This window comes from Strix aluco, chromosome W (genome assembly GCF_031877795.1).
Source record: "Strix aluco isolate bStrAlu1 chromosome W, bStrAlu1.hap1, whole genome shotgun sequence".
Classification (NCBI taxonomy): domain Eukaryota; kingdom Metazoa; phylum Chordata; class Aves; order Strigiformes; family Strigidae; genus Strix; species Strix aluco.
The window spans coordinates 5,657,666-5,684,590 of record NC_133970.1 but is presented as its reverse complement, the minus strand read 5'-3'; the positions used below and the strand labels follow the sequence as shown (position 1 = coordinate 5,684,590).

General features: G+C 39.0%; 1 protein-coding gene across 11 annotated transcripts in view; it reads left to right on the top strand.

Moving 5' to 3' along the window:
• LOC141917819 (nipped-B-like protein) overlaps positions 1 to 26,925 on the top strand; it is a 172,970-nt gene that overhangs the window by 35,562 nt on the left and 110,483 nt on the right. For all 11 annotated transcript variants that reach the window (XM_074811411.1, XM_074811409.1, XM_074811403.1 and 8 more), the window contains 3 exons: positions 19,782 to 19,925; positions 22,696 to 22,861; positions 24,036 to 24,166. In XM_074811411.1, coding sequence (XP_074667512.1) covers positions 19,862 to 19,925; positions 22,696 to 22,861; positions 24,036 to 24,166 — 361 coding nt within the window. In that variant the 5' untranslated portion in view covers positions 19,782 to 19,861. The remainder of the gene's footprint in view (positions 1 to 19,781; positions 19,926 to 22,695; positions 22,862 to 24,035; positions 24,167 to 26,925) is intronic.

Genomic DNA, 26,925 nt, shown 5'->3' with positions numbered 1-26,925 from the left:
TAATAGCTATTAATGTTATTGTGCCTGCAAAAATAATGTGTATTTTAATAACAACTTTTTGAAACATACCAGTTCTTTGGTTTAGGTTTTGCTACCTTATCAGTAGGACTTGATCTTGTATCACTTTTCTAATGAGAAGGAGCCAGTAGTATCTTATTTTGGAACCAGGTGCAAGATTTCTGTTCCATTCACTTAAATTTAATCCCCATGTTTTAAGAAGACAACTGAGCTGCCTAACAGTACAGCTTTTGAAACAGATTCTGGTTTGCATTAGTTCTCTAATGAAATAGCAGGAAATGCACTTTCCTGTGAAACAGTATTCCTGGTTATTTGCATAGCTCCATCGGGCATTTTCCTTGAAAATCAATAATTCTGAGATTTACATTTGCCTCTTTGGTTGAAATAATCTACACTTGTTGATCATCACAACACTTTAAATATAATTTGGTTTTCTGCAAATTTTTGGGATGGGTTGTGTTGCCCTAATGAATAGGCTTTTACTTGATGCTTAAATGTCTTATGTATGAAGGACTTGATATGGGCTCATTTTAAAGAGTTCTTAGTGCTAAGGCACCTGAATTAAATATTTGAGATGTTATTTTGAAGTGGAGAACACTGTTTATAAGTGCTTTTTAAGTTTTATATAAAATGAATAGCTTTCTGTGCTTATGAGAAGGAAATGGCTTTAACAGAAAAAGGTACTAATGCTGTTGGGGACCTATTTCTTCTTTTCAGGAAACTGTGTTCTAATGAATTTTCACCCTTTGTGATTGCAAGGTAGCAAGAAAGGTACTGGCTAGACATTCATGTAGTGTAGATCAGGGAAGCTGCATACTACCCATAGGTATCTGTCCTCTGCACATGGCTTAGTCTGGGCTTTTTTTGGTTGTTGTTTTGGGTTTTGTTTTTTGTTGTTTGTTTTATATTTTTGTTTTGGTGCTTGTTTCATTTTGTTGGGGTTTTTTTGTTGTTTTTTTTTTTTTTGGTGATCATCTGATTGTGTCAATTCCTCTCCTCCCCCAGGAAGAGTTATTACAGGTGCAAAGCACAATTGTGCTTTATGTTAGTTTACTCTGGTAGAAACTGTGCTTGCGCTCCTGCGTTGCGCTCCTGCGTTAGGGGGCATCTTTCCCTGAATCCATAGACCTCTCATGCTCTGTATGCTTCCGCCACCTTTACTGGGGTTTCTCCTGTTATTTACTGTGGTGTTACTGTCACTACTAGCACATGGGCAGCAGAGGCATCAGTGTCATTGTTATCGAAGAGAACAGCGGAGACCAAAGGAATGTGGCAGTAGTCACAGAGGAAGAAGCTGGTTGTGCTAGAATTTTTTTCTAAAGGTTGCTTTATATTCAGAAACAATTTACACTTGGCCCAGTACAGTACTTTTCACTAAGATTTCTTTTCTTACAGTAGTTGTAGTTTGTAGTGGTTTGAACAGCTACTATTGGAATAGTTTTAGGAAAACACATTATGCTAATACTGGTTTAGAAATGATACTAAATAATTTTTATCGCAAACTTTTTATTTTTTCACTTGCTTTGTCAGCATCATTCAGATTCCGCTGCCTGATCTCTTTATGAACCAAACATGGATTTCACTAGTACACTGAATTTCATTTGGTTTTGTGCTTCTGGGATTTCTGTATCTCTATTTTCAAACTTAATTTTTTGTAGCCAGTATTGTAGGTGAAACTATTCTGTATATGCTGTGGACTTCCTGGTTTTATAAATGCTGATGTGTTTTCATGGGCTTTTATCGTTAATAATGAGTCTTCTGGATTTCTGACACACACCCCCTTTCTCTTTGCCTCCCCCTACATGCTGCCCCCTCCGGTTGTTCAAGTTAGGTTCATATCACGTTTCTTGCATTACTGTTTTAACCTTAGGCATCTGCATCAGTGATTAATTACTGTTTACTTCCAATACTGACTTTTTCTGAGACTGAATTAGTATTAAGATGCTTTATATTGTGAATATGTATACTTCTCTTTTCCATGTAACTTAAGTGTTAGACTATGTTTTGGCAACCATATCTCCTTCCTTAGTATTTTTTTAAAGTATTTTTAAAAGCATTTCATTCTGGAAACTTGTAACAGAAGTACTGTCATTGTATTGACGTAGTGAAAACTCAATAACCGGAGTTATTAAGCAGGTATTCCTTTATTACAGTGCTGGGTGTGTGGGGGATTTCTCCTCCTAACGCACACACACAAGAGTTAAAAGCCCTCAGGCTATATAGATAGTTTACATACATATGCATAAGTTTTCCGAGAAAAGGCTGGAGTATTCAAATGATTCCCCAGAAATCGTTTACATAGTTCCCGCCCCAACCACACATGCTCTGTAAAATGTGGTGGTGGTCGTTGGGTGTTCTCTGGTGGTCGTTTGATGAAGGCTTGAAGTCTTCCTCTCTGGTAAACTTCTGACCTTTTGCTAGCTTCTGCTGAGCTGTGTGCTTTGGGTGGTCAGAATCCCATTGTCTCTAGGCAGGCTGTATCTCCATTATCTTCGAGGACCTGCTGGTTTTATCAGTTCTCTGCAGCTAGGTGGGCAAAAGGCTCAAAGTCTTAAAGGTACAGATTAGTTATTAACTTTTTCCCCTCATCAGTATCAAACTGTAGCACTGGTATGGAAATCAGAAATCTGCCCTCTTGTGGGTAAATCTGTATGATGTACTCAGTCATGGTATCTTATTTGAATGAGAACTAGAAGATATTAATTCATTATCTTTCTGCCTCTCCCTCATTCTTTAAGTGATTTATTTTTTTTTATTTTTTTGTTTAGGACAGTTTATGGACTGATAACTAGCAGACCTTTATGTAGTATCTAACAAGAAAAGTAGTTTATTGCAAAATGTGGAAGCTTAAAACTGGCTATGAGGCAAGGCTTCTTAAATTTATAATAGCATGTTTGTTGTTCTAAAAGAAAAGTCCACTGCTCACCTAAATCATAAAGTAACTAATAAATGAGTTGTGCTGGTTTACTTTGTGCAGCTGCAGAAATCAACTTTAATCATGGTGTTGTGGTTTACATCAATACAATGCTACTCAACATATAAGAAATTAAAACCACTTTTTAAAGTATTTTCATTCTAACTAAAGATTTCATAATCTAAACTAAATAAAACATAAATGTATTTATTTAATAGAATGCTTTTTAAAAAGAAAGCTGTAGAGACCTAATACCCTAGCCCTTCTTTAAAATTTAATTTTAATCCACCTAACTTAATCTCTAATCTTTTTAGAAATATATTAGGTTAGTTGTATATAAGTTATTTTTAAAATCTAAAGATATAATGTTAAAGAATACCCTGGAGTATGGGGAATGAAACATTTAAATGTACATACTAAATTTCTGAATCCTGAGGTGTGTTACTTAACTTTGCATTACTACTGAGCCTGTGTATTACTGCACTTAAACAGATTTTTCCCTCTATTTTGTTTTCTACCGTTCTCATGCATGTACATAGCTAAGCCATGGAAGAATTGGTATTTTTGTTGAGGAGACAAGAATGTATTTCAACCAAGAGGAATGTTTCATAAATGCAGAGCTTGAACCTTCATATGGTAACCAGTGGTCAGAGTCCTCTGGTCATTTCATTGATAGTCAGATGCTGCAATATCTGGAAAAAAAAAAATGCAGTTTGTTTCTTTTTTCTTGGCTTTTTTGTGGGTGTGTTTTTGTTTGGTGGTTGGTTTGTTTGGTGTGGGGTTTTTTTTGTTTGGTGGTTTTTCTTCCCTGGTTGTAGTCTGTCTTTTCACTGAGTGATCACTGATTCTTTACCTGAATTGTTCACAACTTACTTTCATCCTCTCTTCCTCCTTTAATTTTACCCATGCCTGTCCATTCTCTCTAAAGAGATTTCCCCCCCCCCCCTCCGTTAGTTTTTTACTCTGCTGTTAACCCAGTACTATGGTGAGAAATGCAGTATATATAGAGATGAGTTGAGAGGATCTGCATGACACGGCCCAAACCTTGTGCCACTGAAGGCAGTTGGTATTTTCCATGTCCATGTTATGGACTGTTTTACCAACCACATTGTTCTGGTTTCGGCTGGGATGGAGTTAATTTTCTTCCTAGTAGCTGGTATAGTGCTGTATTTTGGATTTAGGATGAGAATAATGTTGATAACACACTGATGTTTTAGTTGCTGAGCAGTGCTTACACGGAGTCAAGGACTTTTCAGCTTCTCGCACTGCTCTGCCAGTGAGTAGGCTGAGGGTGCACAAGAAGCTGGGAGGAGACACAGCTGGGACAGATGAGCCAAACTGGATAAAGGGATATTCCATACCCTAGGACATCATGCTGAACAATAAAACCGGGGGGAGTTGTCTGGGGGATGGTGGCCCGCTGCTTAGGGACTGGCTGGGCATTGGTCAGCAGGGGGATGAGCATTGTGCATCACTTTGTTTTGTATATTCTTTTATCATTATTATTTTCCCTTCCTTTTTTGTCCTATTAAACTGTCTTTATCTCAACCCCTGAGTTTTACCTTTTTTTCCAATTCTCTCCTCAATCCCACTGGGAGGGAGTGAGCAAACAGCTGCATGGTGTTTAGCTGCCTTCCTGGTTAAACCACAACATACATATTTACTTTCTACTTAAAAAAAACCCAAACAAACAAACAGAAACCAACAAAAAGCCAAACCACAAAATAACCCGTAGCATCTTAAATTTAACATTTTGATAAGAATTTTCTTTGGAATGTTAATTTGCAGTAAAAGAGAATATGCATAATTGGCAAAAAAAAGGGAAGATGATAATATACAGAAGTAGCACTTAAAATGTGTGGTTATTATCCAATAGGATAAACTTTTTATATTAATTTCCTTGCTATCTTGGCTTGGCTTCACTTTTTATTGTGTATTATGATGATAGATTTTCAAGTATTATTCTCAATATATGCTGCCCTTTCAGTGTTTTCATTAAGGGGTTCTTTGTATTACTTCCTTTGTGCACTGTAGTTTCTTCCTCCCTGGAATGTCTTTTACAATATCCATCGTTTCTTATAAAGCAGGAAGAGTCTAAATATGTATAAACTGAATATGCAATACCTCATTTGCATATATGTAAATTGAGTTTCTACTTCTGTTTGAACTGCTACACTCTGATGCATTGTTTAAAAGCTTTCCAATGCAGCAGTTCTTTGATTTCCTTAATTCAGCTAATATTAGCTGACAGTTTCGTTATTTTTTGTTTTCCAATCTAGAGGGAGAGATGCTGTACTACTGGTAATAGCTACTGTACAAAGCTGATAACGTAAAAATTTCTAAATACTGATAAATGTTGATTCTTCTTGACTAATTGTGAGCTGCTACAATGTATTACTTTTAACTCTTGTTATAGTTGGGGAATGAAAAAACAAAAACAAAACACAACCAAACTTGTATGTCAGTCAAACCATGCTGTTCTGATGTTTTGTATGAAAGAATGTATCTTACCTTGAGTTGTCAGGTTTTTTTCTCTAACTGCTTGATATTTTGAATTCCCTAAATGAGTTTAGTAATGTTCTCAGTGACATCAAATTCCAGTTCTAGTTTCACTGGACCTCAGTCTAGTTCTGGAATTGAATCCCACCTTGTTTGCCATTTGTATAACAGATGCGGTTTAGCTCTGGACCCAAATATTCCCATGTGGTTTCTTCATATTGTGTTTGCTGTATAAACTAATCCCATCAGTCTCTCTTTGTTTACTCTCATCTGTTTACCCACATTGTCATATTTACAAAAACTTCCTAGTGTAAGAGACAGACTTCTTGAATTGTGCTTAGTTCCCAGCTGGTGCAGGCAACCACATCCTGTCCCTTCTGTAACATCTGTATAATGTATGCTGTTGCTTATCTATGCTACTACCCGTAATGGGAGGCTGTTACAGAAAGTGGCAGCTCTGACGGTGAGAAGCTCTGTTCTGATTTTCTTCCTGCTTGCACTCATAGCCCCCATCTATTGTTTTGTTAGCATTGCACTGTAGCATTCTTCCTTTGTAACCTTCTTTGACTGCCTTAGAGCAACCACATCCCCTCTTGACCTTTGTTTTCTTTGCTAAACAAACCAACCTCCTCTACTCTCCTCTTAGAAAGCTTACTGACCATCCTAGCTCTCTGCACTTGTTCCACTCTCAGATCTGGATCTTGCCAGTTCGTGTTTCTTATAATGTATCTGTGGACAAGGTTTCTAATTTAAATGTCTAGTTTTGGAGGAATTTTTCCCATTGAATATCTATATAATTTAATTATTGTGGCAGTAATACCAGGAAACAACTTCCATTAGTAGTGACTGCCTCTGATGTTGACAGCTTTCCCAGGCAACCAGGAAGGGAAAGTGAACAGATTCTCCCACCTTGTTCCTGTGTTACTGTTGTGGATGAAAGTATTGACACGGTAATATTTAGTAAGAAATCTAGGTTTATTAATAACTAACAGCAATTTATTATTATAAAATAATTCAGAAATACTAAAAGAAAGAAAAGTGACTTATTCAGATTCTAAAATGACAAGATTCACACTAACTTACTTAACGGTACCTATATATATATATACACACATGCATGCACATAACAAAACAGACAAACATACAGAAACAAAGGTGTTTGGATTCAGTAGAATGAACACAGAACAGACATACACACACAGAAACAAGGGTACGTACTCACACACACACACACACACACATATCAGTAAAGAGAAGGTAGCTCAAAGAAAATTTCCCTCTCGAGTATAGAGCAAATACTCACAATGCCTTGGCATTCCTCAACGGGCGATAATTGAGACTCGAGCGGGGGACTTCGCCCTGGCCTTCCGTCAGCTCTGGCAGCAGACGACACCTTAAGGGTTTGGTACCTGAGAGGCGTCCCAGCTCAGGGGAGATGCTGGTCACAGGCCCGCTGCGATCCAGGAGAGCTCAAAGGGTCTCCCTGGTGGTCGCCATTTATAGGGTCCAAGATAATTGACTTTTGTCAAATACCTTCTGGTGCCTTCCAGCAGTTACACAAGAATTTGATTAATGTGCGACTCTGTTATTGTTCCCCTTTGACCACATCCCAGGCACAGGTGTGCCAGGCCCTTAGGAGTTGATGGGCTGTTATAGCTGTTTCCGAGCAATCGGGAGGGGCAGGAGCCAGGCTCGTTAACATTGTCAGTCCTTATCTCCACAGACTGGTGTATAGCTCGGGGGATGTGGGTGGAATCGCACCTAGCACCAAGCAGCCCAACAAAGGTGGGTGGGGTGGGGGGTAAGAATTGCACCACCACAGTTACATACAGGACTTCCAATAATACTGACTAGTGACATGGCCTTAGTCAGCTTTGATGCAGTTTCAGTCAGGAGAGATCATCAGACATGACCTTTTCCTTGCATATGTAATTTATGTGTGAAAGGTGTTCTTTAACTACTTACCTTTCAATGAAGATGTAAATTCTAAAAGCATTATTAGCTCTTGTGGGTTTGCTGATGCAGACTCGTTGTGGGAAAAGTTAGTTGTTTTGGGTTTTTTTCTTTAAGAATTGCTTATTTATGGAACTGAGAAACCACTGAAATTCTGTGTATATTGGTATTCGTTTTGGATAAAGAAACTCCAGTATCAAGTAGTATTTGAAACTGCTCTGGGTGTTTGAAGGCTGTTTTCTCCTGGACTAAAAAAAAAAAAAAAACCAAACACAACCACCCACACAGCATGTCTATCTGCAGCAGTTTCCTTAACTAGATTTCTGCACCTGTAATGTACTATATTTTTAATAAACAAATTAATTCAGTGGTGGGAATGAGCCTGTGGCAGGTGCAGCAAAGGAAGTCAACTCATTGTCAGTTGTTTAACCTCAGTGTTGGGTGGGTTTTTTGTGTGTTGGTTGTGACATCTCCTGTCACACACCACCCCCCCAAGGGAAACTTTGAAAAGTTAACTTCAGTGGTTCATGAAAACTCTGAGCAAGAAAAAGACTTATGACATTCAGTTTCTGGGTCTTGCTTGGAATCCGTACATATGTATTAGCAGTGGTGTCCTATGTATTGATATTGGTGTGGAATAAGAATGAATGAGATAAAAATTACTAAGGAAATGACAGTGATCTTTTGGTTTATATGTATTATATGTGTAATTTGCAAAAATGTTGGCTTAAAGTGTCTCGTCCCACGTGGTGGGTTATGAGGAGGGTGAATCTTGAATTCCCCGAGAGCCTGCGTGCTGGTGGAAGAGCCGGTCTCTGCTCAGTGGAGCAGCAGGGCGCCGAGTCACCACAATGACTCAGAGGAACAATTGTGCTGGTGAATTTATTAACTGACCACTTCAGTGAGTGAATGGAGACAATTTGGCAACAATCAACTGATAACCCTCTGGGAAACGAATAAAGACACTTTGGCAATGAGACTATTTTCTTAATAACCCGTCAATGATCAACCCATCGCAATTCAATTCATACAAAACTTATACACATGAATATATGTAAGAAAGAGAGAGAGCAGAAAGAGGAAAGAGAAAAGAGAGGAGGAGGGGATAGGAAAAGGGGAATCGCCACCCTTGGATCCCGCGTTGTTGCAGAGAAGCCAGCCTAGTCTGTAGGTGGTGGGTTGACAGAAGACACACATGGGGTGTTGCTTTGATATAGTCTGTCTTATGCATGCGCAATAGGTTGTTCCAGAAGGTTCTCATTTTCTCTGGCTTGTACCTGTGCAGTTAGGCAAGTTCTGTCTCTGGGCAGCAACAGGAGGGAGGGGGAGAGAAACGGCCCACCACCCCACCTCTGCAGAGCTCGCTCCGCTTCTCCGCCACAGGGCATCCCCCTCAAGTTGTTTGAGACATCCGCTTTGTGAACAGTTTCTTGTTTGTGAAGAGTTTGTGACACCACCCCATGGCTCAAACAATGAGAGTCAGTGGAGTGTCTTCAAGGTCATCTTTTGGCGTGGTGGTACGAACATGGTGGACAGCAGGAGAAAAGACAGAAGAAATAGAAGTGAGTAGACAGGTAATCATACTCAGATAATAGCTATGCCAATTATCAAGAACAAAAATCCAGCCAATAAAGTTATTCCAATTTGTGCTAACCACTTTCCCCACCATGTGAGTCCCCAGGACTGCAGGAGGGAGGCGAACCAATATCCAGTGAACCAGTCCTTTGGCTGGAGTGACTGGAATATTTCAGCAGTTTGGCAGTTTCTTTCATTTTGGCCCGTGTTTCCTCTACAGAAGTACTGGTAGTATGGATAGTTACACAACATTCTTAATCGTTTAAATTTAACATACCACATATCCCTTGCTTTTTAAACAATATCATATCTAAAGCTAAACAATTTTGAAATGTCATCTTTGATACTTGTTGGTCTTGTAAATTCTGTTCTCTTAAAGCATACCTTGTCCAGTTACTTAGAAGGTGTACTTGCCAGGTGATGTTTTCTAGAACAAATTGATGTCACATCAGGATTACAGATGGAGTAGAGATGTTTTCCATGAGAACATCCCCATGCTAGTCCCAGGGGAGATAGGTATATACTATTTTTACAAGTCCAGGTATCATTATAATCCATAAAATATACTTCAGGTTTTGCAGTGAGTGGCAGGCTCTTCGAAGGGTAGTGTGTATGGGGTATACCACAATATTTACTCCTGTTATAATCTTCAGTTTTATTATGAATTTTATTACACAGCCTATCTTGATTTTTATATTCACTAGAAAAGTAACTCCAAGGAGTACACATGTCCCTTATCAGAACCCTTACTCTCTCCAAGAGCCAGGTTTCTGGGGGATCTCCCGGGCCAGTATTACAATCAAGAACTTTAACACATGTGAACAGATCAGACCAGCTATGTTGTGGGGGATTTGCATATTTAGACTGGGGAAGGGCAATGCATATCCCTTGGTTAGTTCTATTCCACATTTTATAAACCCACAAATTAATACCCATGCAAGGATTGAAGGAGTATTACTTCCACTCCACCTATGTTCCCCTCTCCTAGAGGAGAGGAGGACAAGGGTCCATATGAGAAACAGTAAATACATACTAGAATTATTACTAAAACAACAATTACAATTGATAAACCAATACTAAAAATGTAACATTGACAGTATTTGTTGGAGTCCGACACACTTTTGACAGGGTGGATTCGTTTGGCAGATGACAAATCCTGTCTTCTTCCTGTAAAAGAAAAGGGAAAGCTCAGTTCTTTCAAACCAGCTTTTAAAAGAAGGGGTTATCCATCTAGTATTAATTTTGTGGTCTTTTCCATTGGCATCGGTAGCCACCCAGGTATAAAGGTTCAGTGGGGTTTTCAAAGTTCATGGAACTTCCCCTACTGTGGGTAGGTCTACCAGCACAGGTTTCCCTGGATAATGTGGGATTTGTTTGGAACCTATTGGTTTTTCTATTCCTGGGAGAAGATTCGGGGGCTTCGGGTAGAAGGCAGTAAGCCTAGCGCATCCATTTGCCCCCCATAGACTATTGACTTTGGTCATGGTGTCCCTCAGGCATGCTGGCCAGCTGGAATCATGTGGCCTCAGGGCATGCTTCAAGAGCCCGTTAGTTCTTTCCACTGTCCCATTTGCTTGGGGATAGTAGGGAGTGTGGAATGTCCACTGTATCCCTTCATTTGTCGCCCATTCTTGGACCACCCCAGCAGTGAAGTGGCTGCCATTGTCTGATTGTATTGATTTTAGGCTTGGGTAGGACACTTGTTAAAGGATTTCACCAGACTGTGGGTATCTCTAGGCTGGCTTTATTAACAACTCAGAGTTGGGCCATCACCTCTGTGAGTGGCAACAGCTAAAAAAAAGCGCCTTCTATATATACGTGATTCTTCATAACATGTAATACAATATAAAAAGTCTTTAGTGATTTTTCCAAGAACTTACGGTTCTCAATTCATCATCAATTTCAAAAGTCCATTGTATTCCACAGTTTCGACTAGTTCTTCTTGTTCCGTTCCAATTCCTCTTCTGACATTGCTGCTCACTGATGCAGTCTTCAGTCATCATGATTGTTTATCTTCTAATCAATCTTCATCCCAATTCATTTTTAAACTTATGTAAAAAGACTCAAAATATTCTATTTAACATATACTCAATCTATGTCTAGCTTTCCTATTACCTAGCTTTTCTAAATTGCTTACCCCAAGTTAATCACTTATTTCTTAGCTTTTGTCATGTCTAAAACTTAATACCTAGGATTAATTTTTAATGATTCGGCTTGACTGGGTTTTAAGCCAGCCATGATGAGGGCTGTACAGGGGACAAATAAGCAGCATGTGCATTGAACTATCAGTATTGTTCTTAGAGCACCTGTGCATACTGCATTGAGCTGTCAGTATTGTTTCTAGTGCACCTGTGCTCTATTAATCAAACCTATAAAACAATATCTATTTATTAATTATTCCTGCTATTAATAATATCCTAAGAGAAAAGAGTTTTCTAAAGCTTGTTCCTTTTACAAATTCCTTCCTTGTGTTTTCCCATCACACTCCTGCGATCCTTCTTATTTCTAATTCCACATCTCTCTATCTTCTGCATTATAAAAGAACAACAACCAATGCAATGTTGAAACAAAACAATCACACAGACTATTATGACTATAATTGTTAAAAATAATAACAATTAATTTAAAAAAAATTTCAGCTGGGGAAATCTCAATTGGCTGTCTTAGGGTATTCCTTATATCCCATAACACTAAATTTAAACCATCGGGCCACTTTAGGCCAGTCTGTTTACAAACCTTAACTAATTTTTCTTTTAAGGTTCTGTTCATTCGTTCTACTTGGCCGGATGATTCGGGGTGATGGGGAGTATGAAATTGACTAAAAATTCCTAAGGAATTATAAATTGGAATTAAAATATCAGCTGTGAAATGACCCCCACGATCAGAATCAATGACTTCAGGAACTCCGTATTTAGGAATTATTTCCTTCAGTAAAATTTTTACTACTGCTTTTGAATTATTTTTCCTAGTAGGAAAAGCTTTTACCCATCCTGTTAGCCAATCAATTATCACTAACATGTAAGAGTACCCCATTTTTTTTTGGCATTTCAGCATAATCAATTTGGAGTTTTTGACAAGGAAAGGTGGCTGGAGGTCTTTTTCCACTGGGTGCCTTAATTCGTACAGAAGCATATTGTTTACAAAGTTTACATCCTTCACAGATTCTTTTGGCTGCTGCATAAATTCCCGGGGCAGCCCAAAGTCTTTGAATCCGGAGCGCTAAGCTCTCTGGCCCCCCATGAGTTTTTTTGCGATGCCATCGTGTAATCGGTAATAAATACCTTTTTGGAAGAAGAGGTTTGTTATTAAGCATCCATTGTTCTCCTTATGGCTGGGCTCCAAGCTGGATCCACTGCTCCTTTTCTTCATCAGGGAGGTCTTCATAGAACTTATATCCGGAAGTTCAGATATTGCCTCATGTTGTGATAATGACATGATAGACACAACCTGTCGTGCTGCAGCTCTAGCTGCTTGGTCAGCTAAAGAATTTCCTTTAGAAATCATATCTTGCCTCTGGGTATGTGCTTTTATATAGATGACAGAAATCTTAGAGGGTAGTTGTATCGCCTCTAATAATTCTTTGATCTGCTTTCTATGAGCGATAGTCTTCCCTGCTGATGTTAAGAAACCCCGTTCCTTCCATAAAGTCCCAGCTGCATGGCAGATATCAAAAGCATATTTAGAGTCTGTATAAATGTTAGCTCTTGTCCCAATTGCATATTTTGCAGCTTCTGTGAGAGCAGTTATTTCCGCTCCTTGTGCACCTAAAGGTGCAGGAAAAGGTCCCACCAACAGTACCTGTGTTTCCGTAGTCACTGCAAAACTGGTACAGCTTCAACATTCATAACAGGAGAGGCCGTCCGTGAAGAGGTTCAAATCAGGGTTATCTAAAGGTTGATCCTTCAAATCGTCTCGCAGTTTGCTGGTTTCACTTAATAATTGAACACAGTTATGGTTATCTTTTTCTCCATCGGAGGGTAAAGGCATTAGGGTGGCAGGGTTCAATGTATTGCACCTTTCCAATTTCAAATTATCAGCCAATAATAGAATTATCTCATATCTATGCGCCCTTTGAGGCGATAAAGCTTTCTCCGCATATTGTTTTAACAATATCTCTACTTCATGGGGTACACAGACAGTTAGTGGATGCCCTAGAACAATTGTCCTGGGTTTTTCTACCATTTCAGCTGCTGCTGCTATTGCCCTAATGCAAAAAGGAGTTCCTTTAGTCACTGGGTCTAATGTAGCAGAAAAATAGGCAACAGGTCTTTCATGCGGTCCTAAAGTCTGTACTAACACCCCTTTTGCAGCTCCTTTATTTTCATCACAATTTAAAAGGTTTTGAATAATCAGGAAGTCCTGGCTTTAATATGAATCCAAGATATTTCACTTGCTGTTTGCAAAACTGTAATTTGGACAGAGATGCACCGTGTTCTTTTTTAACAAGTTGGATACATAGATATTCAGTATCTCTAACACAATGATCCTTAGTTTTACTTGCCAGTAACAAATCATCAACATATTGTATCAAAACAGACTTATTTGGAAAAACCAAATCTTGTAAATCATTTTTCAAAATTTGAGAAAATATTGTTGGAGAACTAGTAAATCCTTGTGGTAACCTAGTCCAAGTTAACTGCTTCCCTTGCCACGTGAAGGCAAAGATTGATTGGCTTTCTTCTGCAATTGGAACGCTAAAGAAAGCTCCTGTAAGATCAAGCACTGTGAAATACTGTGCCCAGACTGGAATCTGTGTTAAAATCAGACTAGGATCTGGTACCACAGGATGTGAAGCAATTACATGTTCATTTACAGCTCGTAAATCTTGAACAAATCTATATTCAGGATCTTCATCTTTATCTACTTTATGTTTAATAACTGGTAAAATTGGAGTATTATAAGGACTACGACATTCCTTCAAAATTCTTTTTTCTAAAAAAATGTACAATTTGTTTTTCTATACTGGGAATGGCCTCATTTATAATTGGATATTGCCAAATTGAAGAAGGAGTCCCTCCTTTTGTTTTTATCACAATTGGCTCAGCCGATTTTAACGATCCCACTTCATCTCCCGATGTACTTCAAAGTTCTCTGGGAATTGCAGCCAATTCAAATCGTATATCATTCAAATCATTTTGGTTTTGACCTCCCAATTCAGTTATTTCTGAGCCCATTAAAATCAATTGAATCCCTGTTGGAGCCAAGGAGATAAACGTACCAAATTCCTGCAAAAGGTCTCGTCAAAGGGGTAGATAAATATTTTATCTCTTCCCCTACTACTCCCCGTACTATCATTCGAAATGTGAGGAACTTCAAAATTCAGTACAGGCCCAAAAGGCAAGTAGGGGAATTGGGAGAGATCACAAATTTACCCCAAACCAATTTCTTATCCAAAATGATACCGTTTACCTTTGCAGAAAACTAACCGTGCTCATCTACCTTGATTCCAACGGGTCCCATTGTTCTTTCAGTTCCCAGAGAAGATGAGTATCATTTCCTTCACTGTGAGTGAGGTCGAGGAGGTCTGGCAGGTGGAGATCCTCCTTGTGCAGACACGGCTCTCAGCGGGCACTCTCTCTGCATGTGTCTCAAATTTCCACAGTAGAAGCACTCTAAAGAATTAGCATATTGAGAGATAGGAGGAATTCTGCCTCGCGCACCCCTTCCCCTGATTCTACCTTGGGGAAATCTCCGACCTCTCCCTCTTGGGTTATAGGTTTAGGTAATTGCTGCAGCCAACAACCTAATTTCTCTTTCTTTCTCTTTTTGCTCTCGCTTTTTCTCAAGTTTTAACCTTTCTTCTTGCTGCTTTTGCTTTCATCTCTCCCGTCAAAAACAAAAGCAGCAATGCTCAAGTTTTTAGTTAATGTTTCACCTTGCCAGCCTGGCATGAGTTTCTACAAAAACACTAATAGCTAGTGGCTCTTGGAAATTGTCACGGGTCATACCCCCATAATTAAAGTAGCCTTCAGTCGGCCCTAATAATCCTCTCGTCTGATCTTTGTCTCCATTCCAAAACTTTTGTCCAATTAGTTACTCTCTCACCTTTTTGGAAAATCTTTTCCCTTTCCTCTGCTTGAAATAGTTCTCGTAATAAAGTTTTCACATCATTCCAATTAGGGGTGTAATCAGTGACAATTCCCAATAACAACTGAGCACATTTTTCAGCATCATCTCGTAACCAAGGCATTTTTGCCTGCCAAGCTACTAAATCACCTTGCTTCCAAGGTTCATGTCACATCACTACTGTTACTGGAGAGACTTCAGCGGGTGCACCAGGACCCGCCCTAGGGTTTGGGATGTAATCCAAACGCATTGGATACATGCCAGTACTTCTAAAAGGGAATTCGGTTTCTTCAGCTTCAGGAGCCGAGGGAAGTAAACTCCCTTTAGTTTTTATCAAAGAGGTTTTCTTTCTTTGTTGACCTCAATTATACCAAATATACCAATAATCAATATCTTGACTCTCAGAATCCTCCAAAATTATTCTCAAAAATTTTTGCTTATGGGGTTTAAATGTTCCTTTCGGAGGCCATATATCCATTGGCCCTCCTCCTCTATTTCTTGTCAGGAATGGCCATTCCTCTTGGCACAATATTATCAGTTTCCTTTTCTGTAATGATTGTGCCAAAGGTATCTTTCCTCAATTTTCTAAAACCTCAGCAAGGGGCGTCCCCCTTTCAACGCTGGGTGCTGTCCCCATCTTCTATATACTTCTTTTATCTCTCTCTTTGCAAATTTAAACACAAGAGTTTCCCAGTATAATTCTGTCTGGAATTACCCGTGCCCAAGTCTCTTAGGTGAACTCACCTCTTATTTCTTTGCCGGCAATTCAAGTATTGGTAACGGGTTTGTCCAGAGGAATATCTGACTCTTCCTCTCTTGTGTCCTAGAGTCCCATCTGGGTCGCCAATTCTGTTAAAGGGTTTCACCAGACTGTGGGTACCTCTCGGCTTGCTTTAGTAACAACACAGAGGTGATGGCCCAACTCTGAGTTGTTAATAAAACAAGCCTAGAGGTACTTGCAGTCTGGTGAAATTCTTTAACAACACTGAACCAAATTTTCAACCCTTTTACCGTATTTTTTCCAGTAGCCTGCGTTATGGCTTTGGCTTGGGCAAGTCGAGACACTATCTCTACTCCTACTAGCACATATTGATTTCCCTCCGATCTCCTAAAGGGTCCTATGTAATCGACCTGCCAGGTTTCCCATAGCCCCTTCCCATCTTGCAGGTGGAGTGGAGGATTTTGCAAAGCATATTTCTCCAGCTGTGTGTGACATAGGCTACAAGCAGAATTTGTGGTACTGCGCATCTCTCTAGTGATGGGCCATCCTCTACTCCCAAACTCTTTCAGGAGGTTTTTAATCTCTGATTGTCCATGTTTGACATGCAACCGCTCTAATAGGTGTTCCCATTTTTCTTCCTCTCCTTCTGTCGCTAACACAGCCAAAAGGGTGAGTCTACTTGGTTGTTCAGAATGTGTGCTGGGTGGTTCTCTCCCTGATGGGCAGCTACCCATCCTATTAAGATAGATCTTTTTCTAGCTGCTTGCAGGATATCTTCCTACTTCTCCTTTTGCCCGACAGGTACCTGGTTTACTTCCCACTGGTTTTGCTCCCAAAAGGGGAGCCACTCGGTGCACCCTTTGAACACAGTGTATGAATCTGTGTAGATATATGTAGGGTCCATGTCATCCATTTCTCTCATAACCGCACTCCAGACTGCCACCTACTCTCCCACCTGTGCACTACCCTCGCCTTCTGTTATGATTTGTTCTCCAGAATCGACACACAGAGCTACTGCTTGATATTGCCATACTTTACCTTCCCTTTTTGAAGAGGCATCAGTAAACTGTGCATTCTTTAACCGGGGCTCATAGGGAGGAGCCTCTTTTATATAGGGAGGATGAGCTTCCTTTTCCAGGGAAATGGATGATTTGTCCTGTATTTGAAGCACCTTGGGGCCCCCGTCTGTCACTTGGTATATGTGACTGTAATGTTCTAATTGAGCATACCATTTTCTAACTGTCTCCCGCTGCACTACTCCTGCAGGAGGTGGGGTACCCACTAAGACGGGTTTCAGAACTTTAAAGGGTCCTCATAGGATTATGGATTTTTTCCATATGATTTTTCCAACTTCTTGTAGGGCTAGGGCTACCACAAATAGACCCCTTTCCCAGGTGGAATACCCTTTCCCTGCATCTTTAAAACTGTGTGAAAAGAACCCACCGGGGTTCTTTTCTCTGGTCCCTTTTGCCATATATGTATTGATGCTCCATGGATTGCAAAGCCCCATTCAATGTGAAGTGGGTCTGTGGGGTGGACTGGGCCCAGGGCCTGATATACTCCTGCCTCAAACACTAATAACTTTAGGGCCTCCTCGTGAACAGGGGTCCAGTCGCAAGCAGCTCATTTATGTACTAGGTCATAAAGAGGATGAGCAATAATGGAGAAATCTGGAATATGTTTTCTCCAGAAAACCAGCAAGCCTAAAGCATGTTGCAGTTCCTTTTTCTTGTCTGGGGCTTTTACCTGTTCCAAGGGAAGCAGGGTTTCAGGAGGTATGCACACTGTGCCACCTTTCCACCATATGCCTAGAAATTTCACCTCAGGGGCAGGTAACTATTTTCTTGGCGGGAATTTGGAGACCCAGTTTTTCTAGGTGGGTAATTATGTTCCTTTGGGTTTCCCCCACTGCAGTAACATTGGCTTCCCCTATCAGTACATCATCGATGTACTGGTATGTTTTTACTCCCTTCTCGGGAAGAGGGGCTTCCGCTAGCGCCTGGGCTAGGACATGGTGTGCCGAAGTAGGTGAATGTTTCTATCCTTGCGGGAGGCAGGTAAAGGTATATTGTATATCATCCCAGGTAAACGCAAATTTGTCTCTATTGCTCTCTTGCAGGGACACCATGAAAAACATGTCTTAAACATCAATAGTTGCTAAAATATCATGAGACTGTTCTTGGATAGTGGAGACTAGCTCTGCTGCGTTAGGGACAGCTGCTGGTAGTGGACCAGTGCTCGCGTTGAGATGTCGATAGTCAACTGTTAAGTGCCATTTTCTGTTTGGCTTAAGCACTGGCCATACTGGGGAATTACAAGGGGAGTGGGTTTGTACAATTAATCACTGCTCTTGCAACTCTTTTATCACCGGAGTAATTTCTTCTCTGGCTCCCAGTGGTAAGGGGTAAGGTTTTACATTTACTGTTTTAGACGGGGGAAGTGCTGGGGCTGTCTGTAACAGTCGTATGGAGGTGATGGTTGTGAGATCCAAATTTCCATTCCCTCCCACTCAAGTCCTTTCACCCTTTTAATGTATCAAGTCCTAGAATGTTCACTGGGTACGGGTCAACAACCATAACTACCCAAATGGGACTGTCATCTTCGGGCAACTTCACTGTGGCTGTGTTTTGGGGAAGGGACTTCCCAAACACATCGGTAACCCATATTTGGTTTTCATCTGTTATAATATTGTGGTGGGCTGCCACATCAGCATGTAAAGCTGACATCTGTGCTCCACTATCTACTAAAAAGGTAACAGGTGTTCTTTGGGGCCCTATGGGGAAAGTAATCATTAGATCTCCCTGCTGATTTGTGGTGAGCTGTCTTACATAAAGTCCACAAGCCCACTTGAGTTGTTTGAGACATCCTTTTTACAAATGGTTTCTTGTTTATGAACAGTTTGTAACATAAAGTAAGTGTAAGCAAATCACGATTTCAGAATCTTGAGCAGACAACATAAATGCTGACAGAAGTCTTTTTACTATTTCATGAACTGTTAACACAGGAGCCTGTCTATAATAGGTATATATATCAAGTTTCTTTTTGTTTGTCTTCAGAAAATATGCTTGATTTTTTTGTAATTTCGTTAGTATAACGATACTGGATTGTAATGTCTGATCTTTGTAAATTTTCATTGTTTTGGAACTGCAGTTGAAATTATTGTGATGATCTTTTGGGGGTGGTTGGCAGTGGTGTTTTGCTTGGTTTTGGGTTGGTTGGTTTGTTGGTTTTTTTGGTTTGGTTTTTTTTTTTTTTTTAATGGTGTGGACTTCCTTACAATTGGGATCTTTATAGTTAGTGAAAACTAGATGAACAAATTCCTTTTCAGTAGTTGAATATAAGCTGTGCTGTTTTAGAGGAAATAAACGAGCTAGTTCAGTGGTGAATAAACGTTTTCTTTCTGTGGAGTGGGTGAAACAGTTCCTGATAGTAGTTCGACCAGAGAGTGTTTAATATTAAAGAGATGTCTTCAGGTCAATAATATGAAATAATATAATAATATGAAATAGCTACTACTTTTAAAATATGCTAAGGTTTTGTATTTGTTGCTTTGCTACTTGACTTTTGCATCTGTAAGTTATTCCTCTTGGTTTTGCTAGCTTCTTATATGAAAAATATCTCCTCCAAAACTGGGAAGTGAATATAGCAGGTAATTACTTAAACTGGTTATGGATTAAGGGCTGTCCACTGCAGTATGAACCAACAGAAGTTTTGTTACCAATTTTTGAGTTGGTACTGTATAACCTGAGCAAATTTTCTTTTGATTGCCTTATCTTGTATCTTTTTTGGTGAATGGCTCTGTTTCTGAGACTAAAAGTTTGCCTTTTGATTGCTTAATGCCATTTGATATTTAAATTCTACGTTGTTCTACCGACTTTTGACAAAAATTACTTAGTATGTAGCTGAGGTTATGGTCTGTGTTTCATTTATGTTATTGAATTTAAAATTCTTTTAAGTAAACCGAGAATTTTAATTTGGTTTTGTGATTTGTGGTGTTTTGTTTTTTTGTTTTTTTGTGTTTTTTTTTTTTCTTAGTGCTTGGGAGATGGGAAGTAATGATAGCTGGCACCTGAACTAAAATATCTGTGTAGGCGCTACCATCCCAGAACTTCAGGATGAATGGGGATATGCCTCATGTTCCCATCACTACTCTTGCAGGGATTGCTAGTCTTACAGACCGTAAGTACTCTTCTTTTTTTTTTTTTTCTTTGCTATGTTCCCTTCTACCTCTTCAGTAAATACCTGCATTTTTGAAAATATTAAAAATAGTTTTATTTTAAAAGTTGTTAAAAGTAAATCTGTTCAAAATCAGATTTGGTGTTAAAAATGTTAATTTTGTCATTGCTCAAATTTTAAAAATATATTCAAACAAAATATGCTAATTTAAACATGAAATTAAATGAAATGTAGGTTTTTAAAAAAAAAAGAACCCTGAAGTAAACCCGAAACATAAAATATAGGAATTCATTGTTTGTTTGGAATGTTATTCAGTAACATATCTGGGTACCCCACAAATAAAGAAAAACATATAAATGATAAAATACTTGTCTAAAACATACATCTCATCATCTTCATTGATGAGAGGGAGAGATTGATGTTCAGCTAGAGTGTGTTGTGGGATATGCTAAATATACTTGAAACCTAGTTCCTTAGTTTTGGACAAAGTACAAAAAAGTTGCTCTAATTAACAGGTGCAAAGAAGGGCTGCTAGAATGGAAATAAGCAGCTGAACGTATGAGGCTTGCTTCTTGGCTGTTCAGCCTACAAAAGGAGCAGATGAGGTGTGTGTGCTGTCTTTAAATACATCAGGAAGACAAAATGCAAGGAAAGGAAAAGAACTATTTATGTTAAAAGCCGATACTGGCACAAAACCAAATGGTTATAATCTGACCAAAAATAAATTTCTGGTGGAAACTAAGAGGAGATTTATCGTTACCATAATGAGGTCCTAGAACAACCATTCCAATAAGAGAAGTTGGGACAAAGATGCATCTTGTTTCTGAAGTATAAGCAAGAGTTTATAGCTCGGTTGTCTGTCTGAGAATAATTGGATTCAGTGACCCGAGTGCTGCTTCAGAGCTCTTGTTTTTATTATCGTACTGTTGAAATTTGGAGACTTTCCAAGAGACACTAAAAGTATATGCCCAGCAATCAAATTTAATTGCCTACAGTAAAAAACGCAGATGTATTTGAGGGGAAAAAACCCACTTCTTTGTGTCTTTCTGATATTCTTAAATTGGAAGATGCTGCTTATGTATTTATATGTATATATATGTATAATTATGTGTGTCTAATAATGGGCCATCAGGATGCAAATCATAAGTTTCTGGGCTATGGGCAGTTTTCCAGCACTAAGTATTTGCAGGTAAGGTTCTAAAGAAGTCAAAATACTTAACTGGTAGAAGTCACTGGTCAGATTACTGGTGTAAGAGTTCCTTGAAACACTGAACTACCTTTGGTGGGATTAGCACTTGTGTTAGGTGCATTTGCTTCTTTATCCGTTGTATTTATCTGATGTTTAGAAACTCAGGAGTAGGTGAAAGAGAAAGGCTTGTCAGTGCTTCACCTTATTTCTTTCTATGTGAAAAGAAAGTACTGGAATGGACAAGTCCTGTTGCCCTGAAAACATGGAGGACATGATGACTAGAGGCAGTAGAGTAGGCTCAGTTAACTAGCTGAATTTATACTGTTTTAATAAATATGTTTTGCTGATCTTGCTAATTTTTCCAAGTTTCAAGGCACATTCAAGGTAATCTAATGCAAGTAATGAAAGCTAGCTATTTTAATATATTATATGTTTTTATTTGAATTGCAGTTTATTTCTAAATACAGTAATGATATACATTGTATGGGGGAGAAATACTGGAATTCTGCCTCACCCCCTTTATTTTTAAAAAAAGAATTTCAAAATATTAAAGAACAAAAAGAGTGTATTTCAAAGTTGTTTTTTTCTGAAGCTATTTCTAATGTAATCAGACTGGGAACTTGAAGTCAGAGTTAGCTTGCTTTTGTGGACCCATGAAAGTGACTTTCCTGTGTAGCAGGCTTCTTGGCCTCTTCTGGCTTACTCTTGTCTCTGTAGCCCTGCCAAATCATCTGGTCAAGGGTTCTTATTTGGTACACTTTCTTGTTATGCCTGTAGACCTAAGAATGCCCTCTGAAAGTATAGTATGCTTGTTTATAATTTGATTGTAATATTGTGATAGGTGTTTTCATCAAACGAATCTTTTTACCAGGATTTGTGAATAGGTATATTGACTGAATTGACATTTTAGTGATCAGTCCAACCAACGATACTAGCCTTTTCTCGAGAAGAATACTTACATAAAAATGAATACAACAGGAGAAGAATAAACTGAGAATTAGTGGCAATTAGTGGCTTAAATTGGTTGTTGGGTGGCTTAGTTTTGGGTTGTTTTTTTTTTTTTGGGGGGGGGGGGTGTGTGTGTTTTGTTTGTTTGTTGTTTTTTTTAATCTAACCTCATCATACAAAGTGGGAACACTAAATATGAAGGTCAGAGTAGAAAAAGTATATGATCAATGTACTTACAATACTGCATGCAGCTACAAGGATTTTGCATTTCCTTCCTTCCCTTTATCCATGATTTCAGCTCCAAGAGAAAACTGCTATAACATTAAATAACTTAACATTTTAGAATGTTTAAAAGTATGTTTTTATTCATAATACTTGCCTTAGCACAATTAAATATTTACAATAATATAGTAATATAACTTATGGACTTCACTGCATTACTTTGTTTAAAAGAGAGTCCAGCCTTTGTGTGTGTGTGTGTGTTCATGATTAAAAAAAATTCTGAAATCTTTCCTATATCTCAAATGTAGTTGTCAGGTTTTCTTTCTTAATCACATGAGGGAGTAAGGTGTCCCATCTTTGTATGCTTGTGTTTCGTGAAACGATTCTGAACTCCTTTCTGTTTTCTGATAACAGTTTTGAACCAGCTGCCTCTTCCATCACCTTTACCTGCTACAACAACAAAAAGCCTGCTTTTCAATGGACGGATAGCTGAAGAGGTGAACTGTCTTCTGGCTTGTAGGGATGAAAATCTAGTTTCACAGCTTGTCCACAGTCTCAATCAAGTGTCAACAGATCACATGTATGTATTTTGAACTTCAGCTATATCAGATCACCCTCCTTATTCCTTGAAATTAAAATGAACTGAATTGAGAAGGGTGTTTGTGAGAATCTGAGAACTAGAACATGCAGGTTTTTTATTAGGCTAGGTTAGCAGATTACAGTTGTATAAGAGTCAGTTGTTTCAGTCAATCAGAATGTTAGTAATTGTCTGACAGCCCTTATACATAACTATTTTTTTTTTTTAATAGATCTGCTGCTTGTTCCATTCTTGCTAGTTAGGAGTGCAAACTTTGTGGTATTGATTGTGCAATAGGCATTTGTATTCCATTTTGGTTAATAATAGACAAATCATATACCCAGTATTACACAAAAAGATACTTTTTGGAGACACTTATGTAAGACCCATGTCAGTTCTGATTAGATAGTGAACTTAAATATTCTAAGAATTGAACCAGCAAGTATGCTAACATATTCTCTTTTTGTTAATATATATTTTGTTTTTTTTATTTTTCCCTGGTGTCCTTTGAATTGTCTTATGTTGACAGCCCTGTCTTTTTCCTACATGTTCCAGTCAGTTGTTTTCATCAAATGGAAGTAGCTTTTAAAAGTCCTCAAAGCAAACAATAAGTGAAAGCACAGATGCATTTATAGAAAAATCCATTACGTTTTTGATTGTTCGAAGGGAATCCTGTGATGTCAAAGATATGCCAATTTTCCTTTTTAAAATAAAAGATTCTCAGTGTTGGCTGCAACCTGAATGTTATACATTCATGCATATCTTATTTTCACTCCTACAACAATACTTTCTTGATGTTATGCCAAAGCGTTCTTCTTTTATGGAGATCACGATACAAAAGTGGGCATAAGAAACTTTTTATAATAGTCTGAAGCTGACAGCCATGTATATATAAGTGCTTATTAACAGAAAATAATTTTGAAGGCTAGTAGGAATGCCTCTTCTTCCATTCCTTAAACAAGAGAGGAAAAAAAAATAGAGGCAGGGAACAGTGCTTTGCAGACTTGGGTTTTTTCTATATTTTAACAGTAAATTGTCATCTTTTGTTTTGGTTGGGTGGTTTTTTTTGGGGGGGGGGGTGGGCTTTGTTTGTTTGTTTGTTTTTTTACTTGACACATGGTTTCTTATAATTTGAACATGCATTTGCCTCTTTATTTGCTTACTTCCACAATTCCAGAGAATTGAAAGATAACCTTGGCAGTGATGATCCAGAGGGAGATATACCGGTCTTGCTGCAGGCTATCCTGGCAAGGAATCCTAATGTTTTCAGGGAGAAAAGCATGCAAAACAGATACGGGGTACAAAGCGGTAAGGATTTTTGATTATTTATTGATTATCTTTTATGTTGTTCTGTAAGTTTAGGGGACTGATACTAACCACAAATATATATGGAACACAACTGTGATATTTATGCCTTACCTTGTATTATATAGTGATAGAAGATGTCAAGATACATAGCTTTATAAGAGCGATTGTATTAGAATAAGCACGGAAATAAACTCTACTGGGTATTTTTGTAAAAATTAAAGTTTAATTTGACTGCAAAGTTTAATTTCTAGGTTGAGTGATAGGATTTTATTTTAAAATAACTTTATTTTAATTTCTTTATGGCTAGGTTCATATATTTGTCTTAGTAAATCATAGAATCATAGAATGGTTTGGGTTGGAAGGGACCTTAAGGATCATCTAGTTCCAACCCCCCTGCCACAGACAGGGTCACCTGCCACTAGACCAGGTTGCTCAAAGCCCCGTCCAACCTCACCTTGAACACTTCCAGGGAGGGGGCAGCCATAACTTCTCTGGGCAACCTGTTCCAGTGTCTCACCACCCTCACAGGAAAGAATTTCTTCCTTATATCTGATTTAAGTCTACCCTCTTTCAGTTTAAAACCATTATTCCTCGTCCTATCCCTACACTCCCTGATAAAGAGTTCCTCCCCATCTTTCCTGTAGTCCCCCTTTAAGTACTGGAAGGCGGCTATAAAGTCTCCCCGGAGCCTTCTCTTCTCCAGGCTGAACAACTCCAACTCTCTCAGCCTGTCCTCACAGGGGAGGTGCTCCAGCCCCCTGATCATCTTCGTGGCCTCCTCTGGACCCACTTGAGCAGGTCCACATCCTTCTTATCTTGGGGGCCCCAGAGCTGGACACAATACTGCAGGTGGGGTCTCACAAGAGCAGAGTAGAGGGGGAGAATCCCTTCACTCGACCTGCTGGCCACACTTCTCTTGATGCAGCCCAGGAGACAATTGGCTTTCTGGACTGTGAGTGCATATTGCTGGCTCATAGTCAGTTTTCCATCCACTAATACCCCCAAGTCCTTCTCCTCAGGGCTGCTCTCAATCCACTCTTCACCCTGCCTGTATTTGTGCTTGGGATTGCCCTGACCCATGTGCAGGACCTTGCACTTGGCCTTGTTGAACTTCACGAGGTTTGCACAGGCCCACCTCTCAAGCCTTTCCAGGTCCCTCTGGATGGCATTTTTTCCCTCCAGTGTGTCGACTGCACCACACAGCTTGGTGTCGTCGGCAAACTTGCTGAGGGTGCACTCCATCCCACTGTCCATGTCTCCAGTAAAGATGTTAAACAGCACTGGTCCCAATACCGACCTCTGAGGAATGCCGCTCGTCACTGCTCTCCACTGGCACATTGAGCTGTTGACCACAACTCTTTGAGTGCGACCATCCAGCCAATTCCTTATCTACCGAGTGGTCCATCCATCAAATCCATGTCTCTCCAATTTAGAGACAAGGATGTCGTGTGGGACAGTGTCAAATGCTTTGTTGGAAGTTGGGAAAATATTCCTTCATCTTACTGAAAATCTGTATGATTATAGCGTATCATTGTAGTGGTATTTCTTAATAGTTCTGGGGTAAGGACTAAAGTTGAATGAACCATGCTTAACAGCTCCTACCTGCTATTCCTCTTCTCAACCATTTCTGATGCCCTACGATTTTACTGTTTTGACAGCTAATTCTTTTCTGAGGTTTAGTGAGACATACTCCTGGATAACAGACATAGAGAAGGGGAGAGACCAAGCAAAGGATTAATCAGACAAATTCTACTTGTAGATCTGGAGACTTCTTCATTTGCACCTGAAGTCTTTAAATACTAAACTATGAAATGAGTAGGAGAATTTCCAGAGTTTTCATAAGGTAAAGTTTTGCTAGCACTGTAGAGATATAGATGGAAGTGTTACTGGAGTCCATAGGTGATAGAGAAAGTGTAGGGTGTTTTTGGAGGGGAAAAATAATAAAATGATATTATTAAGTTTGTTCACCTAGGCTAGTGAGTAAAAAGCCATAGAGTATTTGAAAAGAATTTGCTAAGGACAGAAAACATAATGTTCCTTGGAAGAGTGCAGAAATTTTCTGGAATGAAAATGTGAAAGGCAGTGCTAAATATTTAGTAGCTTGTTGATACATATATCCTGAAATTTAAGGTCTGAAAACAGTCTCCAGATTCTGGATTTGGTGGTAGCTGTGGCAGAGTATGATTATTCCAGCTGCACGAAGAGTTGTGACTGTCCTGCCAGTTTTTGCAGAGTGGTTCCACAAAGACCATACACTTGAATCAGAGTTTTCCACCAGTTTTGTACAGTAAAATAATTTTTTGTCAGTGTAAGAGGGAGATATTGGTTTTGAAATTATTTTTTCCAGCAGAGCTTTTTGAAAGAAGATATAGCGAGTTAATTTCTAATTTTTGCAAATTCTGTGCTTCAGAGAGGGAAATACTTTTGCAGCTTGATTCAGTAGGTTAAGAATAATCCTTAATGAAATAAAAGCACCTCTATCTTTAGTAAATGTGCTTTGGCCTGTGCTTGAAGGAAGGTACCAGTACAGGATTAAAAACAATTCAACATGAAAGTTAAAAGAATAGTTGTTGTTATTTTAATAGTTAACAAAGTGGTTTCAGAGAACCAGAAGAGATCAGATTTCAAAACTGCCTTGAATATTTAATTTTATTTTACATAATTCTGAATACTTGTACCGGTGCAAACATTGCAATGTAAGTCTGAAGTCAGAAAAATTGACAGAAAGAGGGCAGAAGGGAAAAGCATAGCTGTAGACC